The 6509-nt window shown below is 49.8% G+C and overlaps 3 protein-coding genes across 4 annotated transcripts in view; 1 reads left to right on the top strand and 2 right to left on the bottom strand.

Moving 5' to 3' along the window:
* Positions 1–50: 50 nt before the first annotated feature.
* On the bottom strand, positions 51–2558 carry SPAG8 (sperm associated antigen 8). 2 transcript variants are annotated; one of them, XM_081279586.1, is made up of 7 exons: positions 2454–2558; positions 1344–2352; positions 1048–1222; positions 804–849; positions 607–721; positions 425–487; positions 51–321 (listed from the first exon to the last, which is right to left on the bottom strand). In XM_081279586.1, the coding sequence occupies exons 1-7, from the start codon at positions 2489–2491 to the stop codon at positions 127–129; spliced, it is 1641 nt and encodes a 546-aa protein (XP_081135712.1). In that variant the 5' UTR covers positions 2492–2558; the 3' UTR covers positions 51–126. The 2 variants fall into 2 exon arrangements, with proteins under 2 accessions (XP_081135712.1, XP_081135711.1); XM_081279585.1 differs by having other exon boundaries at positions 179–487; positions 804–1222.
* Positions 2559–3311: 753 nt separating this feature from the next.
* On the bottom strand, positions 3312–5696 carry HINT2 (histidine triad nucleotide binding protein 2). Its single transcript, XM_081279587.1, has 5 exons — positions 5485–5696; positions 3972–4112; positions 3781–3885; positions 3603–3675; positions 3312–3489 (listed from the first exon to the last, which is right to left on the bottom strand). The coding sequence occupies exons 1-5, from the start codon at positions 5563–5565 to the stop codon at positions 3398–3400; spliced, it is 492 nt and encodes a 163-aa protein (XP_081135713.1). The 5' UTR covers positions 5566–5696; the 3' UTR covers positions 3312–3397.
* Positions 5697–6265: 569 nt separating this feature from the next.
* TMEM8B (transmembrane protein 8B) overlaps positions 6266–6509 on the top strand; it is a 36458-nt gene continuing 36214 nt past the window's right edge. The window contains exon 1 of the mRNA XM_081279578.1: positions 6266–6305. Within this exon, the coding sequence (XP_081135704.1) occupies positions 6299–6305 (7 nt within the window). The 5' untranslated portion in view covers positions 6266–6298. The remainder of the gene's footprint in view (positions 6306–6509) is intronic.

Raw genomic sequence — 6509 nt, 5'->3', positions numbered from 1 at the left:
AGGATGAAGAACCTTTATGTAAAGCTCCTTCATCAAGTACAGAGGGAATTAACTTCCTTCTGCTCACCTCTCTGATATAAGCAGAAACAGATTCCAAATTCCATATCCAACTTCCCCCTTCAACTTTTACACAGGACCCATTCTGCCCCCTGGATGCCCCTGCCCTTCTCTCTGACAGGCAAGGGAAGACATTTCCCCTAATTGGTGGGGATAATTCTCAAGTTCATAGGGCAAAGACTGTCCCAGAGACAAGGGCACTGGTGTTGAGAAGCTGCAGTTCTTCCGGAACGGTGTGTCCAGTGTCCTGATGTTACTGACACCCTGGAGCAATGCCAACATGAGGACAGGCCCCTCTCCCCAGAATAGACATACTCTTCCCTGCCTTCTCTTCTCCATCCCCCCACACCTAGTCACTCTCACACACCGGTAACTGCGGTGCCCTCTGAATCCAGAAGCTTTCAGGCTGTTCCCGACGATAATCATGAGGCTGTGAGGGAGAAATACTCAATAATTGGACTTTGGCCCTTTCTCTCAACTTCTGGACTAGGAACTTTCCCACCACCTATCAGAGCCCTGCTGTGCAAGTGGGGTAGGATGGGTTCTCACCTTCGTTGGGGCAGGAGGCCCTCCTTGCATCAGCGCCATTCTGTAGTCATGGTGTGTCACTGACTCCGCCTTAAAGGGCTTCTTTATGGGTTCCAGATCTGCCTGTACCTCTTTACTATGTAGCCCTGGGAGATGTCAAGGCCATTCTCCCCAGTTTTGCTCTTCCCCCTCCCCCTCCCCCTCCCCTAGTTTCTCACCAGATCTGGTGGTGCAGGAGCATCTCTACCATGGCTTCACGCTTCCCTGTGGGAGGGTGAAGTGGGAGTGTGATTACAAAGCAGGCCCCAAAAATTAAAAAAGAAAAAGAAACAAATTTGGGAAAAGGAACAGGAATCTTAGATTTTGCCCTTATATCCATCACACAATCCACAGTCCCACCAGAAATTCCTTCCTCTTTTTTTCTCTGCCTGATGGGCTCATTCTGGCTGTCATGCTTCACACCTTGAAGAGGCTGAGAAAGGTTTCTTGGGGGCTGGTATGAATCCTTCTGGGTGGTACTCGAGGGCATGGGTGAAGGTGGTTGGGTGGTCAGCAGTCCCTGGTGTCCATGTCGGAAGAAGAAACTCTCAGAGATATCCTGCCAGTTTGGAACTTGATCCAGGTGGTTTGTAGCTCTCTGTGGGCCGTAAGTTGAATGACTGTGATATCCCTTGTTATCTACCCTCATCACAAACTACTGGCTCCCCTAGAAACTTGGGTAAGCCTTCAAAAAAGAAAAGAAGGTCAAAACTTAATACCTCTTCCTCCCAGTTGTAGAGGAGGCACTGGCCCCGTGGCATTGTTTCATAGAGAAACTTAGGCTTCCCTTCATCTTCTCGGGTTTTCCACAGCCCTCGGGCACCAGGTTCTGAGACTTGCAAAGATTCCCAAGCTGGTTGTTTCTGAGGATCCCAGTGGCAGTATTGATTCCAAGAGGTATAATTAGGAAAAATATCTGACCTAAGGTTTTTGAACTTTTGAGGAGTTCTGGGCCTGGGCTCAGGGCCAGAGCTAGAACCTGGACCAGCTCCAGAGGCAGGATCAGTACCTGAGGCAGGACCAAAGCCTTGGTCAGAGGTATGGCCACGACCAGTGTTAGAACGAGGGATAGTGGCAAGGCCAGAGGGAGGGATAGTGGCAAGGCCAGAGGGAGGGATAGTGGCAGGGCCAGAGGGAGGAATAGAGCCAGGGCCAGAGGGAGGGATAGTGCCAGGGCCAGAGGGAAGGATTGTGCCAGGGCCAGAGGGAGGGATAGTTCCAGGGCCAGGACTAGTGAGGAAGCCGGGGCTAGAGCCACTTCCAGGACCAGTGCCAGAACTAGGGACTAAACCATGGTCAGGAACAGAACTGGAGCCAGGGAAAGAACTATAGCCACGGAAGCCAGGACAGGGGACAGGGCTGGAGCTGGAACCAGTTAAAGGGTCAGAGCTGAAGCCAGGAACAGGAGCAGCGCTAGAGCTAAGGTCAGTTGTAGTATAGGGATGCCTAGCAGTAGAGGAAACATAGTCAGGGTCAAAGCCAAGACTTTCACGGCCTATTTGTGGGGTTCCAGCATAGACTGCCCCAAGAAAATTGTCAGAGGAGGGCTCTGTGAACCTAGAATAGGGCGCTGGGGTCTCTGTAAATAATGCAGCTGCTCTGGCGGCTGCGGCAGCTGATGCAGCTGCAGTGGTTGCGGATGCCAGGGCTGATGCATGGCCATGTGAAGAAAGAAACGGTTCCGAAACAGTCCCTAGTTCTTCGGCGCAGGGTTGTACGTCTAAAGATCTAAAAGAAAACAAAAGCGTCAAGGTATCAAAAGCCCAGCAGAGGAAGTCCGCTGACCTTTCTTGTCCCTTTTCGCTTGCAGCCAGAGCTGTGGCTCTCACCGCGACGGCGATCCCTCTGTAGATTCGTTGGGCTCCATCTTCAGGCTCCAGCTACACGGTTGCCATAGAGACAGCAAAAATTCCGAGACTGCGCATAACTAAAGCTGGGCGGAAGTGGAGGGAAGAGGTGGAGGCAAGTCCTCTGCGGGGCGGAAGTCTTAAGCTGGGTGCGCTCTCCGTTTTCTGGTCCCCACGCCATGCTGCCTCAGACGCGGTTTTAAGGTTCCATTGGCCTGAGACCTCGACTTCCCTGTTCAAGCCTGATTCTTTGCGGCTAAGGTGATTCTTTATGGGGATACCTTGGAGACTGGTATAGGACCGTGGCATCGGACAAACGCCTAGTTGATGTGTTGTGGGGGACCAGTAGTAGCTTCCTCTTAATTTGCTTGGTTCATTCTCAAAAGTGAGGAGTGAGGAGGCTTTAAAATTGTTTTTAAGGATGAAAATATATAAAACAGCTAAAGAGCAAAACAGAGAACATATGGAGCAGCATATAGCTAACAGCTGGTGTGTTCGTGTGTGTATGTTACTACTTTTCGAATATTAGGCCCTTATATTGACTACCTTCCTCCCAATTCCCTTTTGAACCTGGTTTGGCCTCTGAATGAAGTCCAGGATGCAGCTAGTCTTACACTCTTTCTACTCATTCAGGCTCATTCCTACTGCTACTTTTCTAAAGTTTGACCCAGGGAGATTACTAGTCATGAGGCATATCTATAGGCAGGTGCTTCTTTTGGCCACACAGTGGGCCTCCTCAGTGTCTCTTACTTTGATCATTGTCAAAGGAGCACATAGCAGAATCACTCTTCTTTCCCTTTGTGGTATAAATCCTTTTTATTAAAGACAGGCATGCAAAAGTGAGGGAGAATAGGTTTATTAGCATGGCAGGGTTCCTTTTCCCATCCAAACATCCAGATCTGAGTTTCTTGGGTCAGTTGGTAGGTTCAACCTGGAGGCCACTGGAGCTGCCGGCCCCCAAGTACGTGAATGTGAAGATGATATACAGATTGAGCTCCCAGCTTTCCATCATTGATCACTGAAATAGAGCTTGAAGTTAGGGGGTCAGGATTATGGGAGAGATCAAAGAATGAAGATCATATTGAGGAGCAGGAATTCATAAATGAGGGACCCATGGGCCAAGTCACTCACCAAGTCGGTATCCATCTCCCAGGCCCTCAGCCTTTGCTGTTTTCTTGGCTACAAGGAGAAGGTGTCCTAGAAGCTATAGGGAGAAGGGAGGGACATAGTTGTCTTTATTCACAGAGGGCAAAACCTCTAGCTTTACCAGGGCACTTCCCACAACAACTCCTGGCCTTGTTCTTCCCACCTGCTGGTCTTCTTCTTCAGCCTGGCTAATACGAGGAATGGGCTTCTTAGGAATGACCAGAAAATGCACAGGAGCCTGAGGGGCCACATCACGGAACACCAGACACTGGGAGCAATGACAGGCCAGAGACAATCACATTAGTTTATCAAGCTAGCTGTATCTATGAAATTCCTAAGAGGTTTGGGTCCCACCTGTTGGTCCTCATATAGAATGTCAGCTGGAAGGCTTCTGTCCAGGATCCGGGAAAAGATGGTTGGAGCTGCTCCTCCAGGAGCTGCCTGCTGGGCCTTAGCCACTTCATTCCCATTTATCACACCTGCAGCTCCTCGGACCTGCAGGAGAGTCAGATACACCCAAGGGAGGGAACTGGCAATAACTCTTCCATGTACTCAGCTGGAGCTGGCAGAGTTGTGCTCTGATTAGTTATCAACCCATTACATGCTGGTATTCCATATGTGGGGTGTGTGTGTGTGTGTGTATGAATGTATGTATATATATATGTATATATGTGTATATATATGTATATGTGTGTGTGTGTATATATATGACTATGAGACACTGGGACATAACTGGCAATATTATGCAAGGTTCAGGAGTACAATTGATTCCTGCTAATGTGTGTATAAAATCTAACATGTGCAGGGAAAAGAATCCAAAATGGGAGTTTCAAGATTTATGTCTCAGTTCCTATTCTACCACTGAATTACCTCACAAAAATTTCTGTGTATTATCTCAACACAGCTTGAAGGTCTGTATACTCCCACCTTGTTAGTATGTGTTCACTTATTTCCATTACTTGTTTTCTGATATTTAAGCTTGGTTACCTGTTTATTTAAGTTTTAATGCATAAGACCTGTTTGACTCTAGCTCTTCCTCATTTGGGTGTCATGTCTGATCTCTTACGTGGATTTTAACTCTAGTAACTTACATCAGTGGAATTACATGTTAATTTAGCCAGGCAGTGGTGCACACATGTAATCCCAGCGGCTTGGGAGGCTGAGGCAGGAGGATTGCGAGTTCTAAGCCAGCCTTAGCAATTTAGCAACTTAGTGAGACCCTGTCTCTAAATAAAATACAAAAAAGGGCTGGGATGTGGCTCAGTGGTTGAGTGTCCCTGGATGGTTCATTCCCCAGTACCAAAAATAAATAAATAAAATAATAAATAAATAAATCAGCTCAATGAACTCAGTCCTCCCCCAGTTATCCAGGAGGAAGAGATATACCCATGTTTCCCATGGACTCAGAGAAAAATAAAGTCAGTGCGTCATAATGGGGGAGAAAAGAACTGGACGAATTAGGCTCTTGACTCCCGAGTTGCTACTGAAAAGTGGGGAAGATCAAAGGTTAACACCTTTGCTTATTAGAAGGCCCAAGGGAGAAGGCAGAGGACTTGCTCTGAGAGACCTTACTTTCTACAGAGGGAACTGAGGTGACCGGCCAGCTGGGCTTCAGACAACGGAGGGCAGCAGCTGCTGCATTGACCCCGTCCTGACCTCGGCGCCAGGGCCTGTGCGGGGAGGCGGTGATCGCTAGTTCGCTACACCCGCAGTCATCAAGTTCGACCTCACTGCACAATCCTAGAGCTTGATCCTCGGAAGGGGCAGTGGCTCTGCAAGGCTGCTGGGTTGCTTGCGCCGCGGCTCCCGCCACAGAGGGCGTCAGAAACTGAGGAAGCCCCTCCTGGTTCCCACGGACACTTCTCACCTGCACCCCCCGGGGCCCAGAGGCCGCCAAGGCTCTGCTCGCCGCGCGCAAGCTGGCAGCTAGCACCATCGCAGCAGCCATCCTCCCGGAGCTGCGGGAACAGCTCACTCGTCCCGCACTTAACTCTGCGGCCTACCGAAGGTGGGCAGTCGGAGCGGGAGAGCTGGGGTCATTGGCCCCTTCCGCGGCCGGGGGCGGGCCCGGCCACCTCCATTGGATCGCGGTTCCGGGCGCTACTCAAGCCATTGGCTCCGCCGCCACTTTAGAGGCGGAATCTTTTCGTCCAATTGGCTGCATCTTCCAACGCAGGGCCAATTCCCACTCCATTGGCTTCGTCTTTTAGCGTAAAAGTTCCTTCTTGAGTGTTGTCTCTGACTGATTTCGCTACGAGATAAATTTTCCAAGGATTAAGAAACTTGGAGGTGTAATTTTTCACCTAGTTGGCTCTGACTCACAGCCATGGCTCTGTTTAGGTTAGGGCTCCCGGGCTTTCACGTTCCCGGCTGGTCCTTCTCAGTTCTGGCCCCTACTGGTGGGCTGGAGGAAGTGGGCGGGCTCCGTCAGTTGCTGCACCAAGGTCTAAACGTACTTTGGATCCTTTCACTGCTTTGGCTAGGCGGCGGGCAAGGTTCTGAGGGCTTTAGGTTCATGTGGTTCCAGGAATCAAATGGGTGGGGCTAAAGATGAACCGGAAGGGGGTCTTTCTATTTTTTTTTTTTTTTTTTAGAGAGAGGGAATATATATATATTAGTTTTCAGCGGACATAACATCTTTGTTTGTATGTGGTGCTGAGGATCGAACCAGGGCCGCAAGCATGCCAGGCAAGCGCGCTACCGCTTGAGCCACATCCCCAGCCCAGGGTCTTTCTAATTGGTGGTGTTGATACCCAGCATTTTCTCCACAAGGGCGGTTTCAGTCACTTGACCATTTCAGAGATTTTTTTTGTGTGTGTGGTACTGGGATTGCACCCAGAGCCTCAGGCACACTACGCGTGCGCTCTACCACTGAAGTACGTCCCCAGCCCC

Source organism: Spermophilus citellus, assembly GCF_964194105.1.
Source record: "Spermophilus citellus genome assembly, chromosome: 2".
NCBI lineage: Eukaryota > Metazoa > Chordata > Mammalia > Rodentia > Sciuridae > Spermophilus > Spermophilus citellus.
Note: the sequence above shows the minus strand (reverse complement) of the source record. Positions and strands in the feature narration are given on the sequence as shown.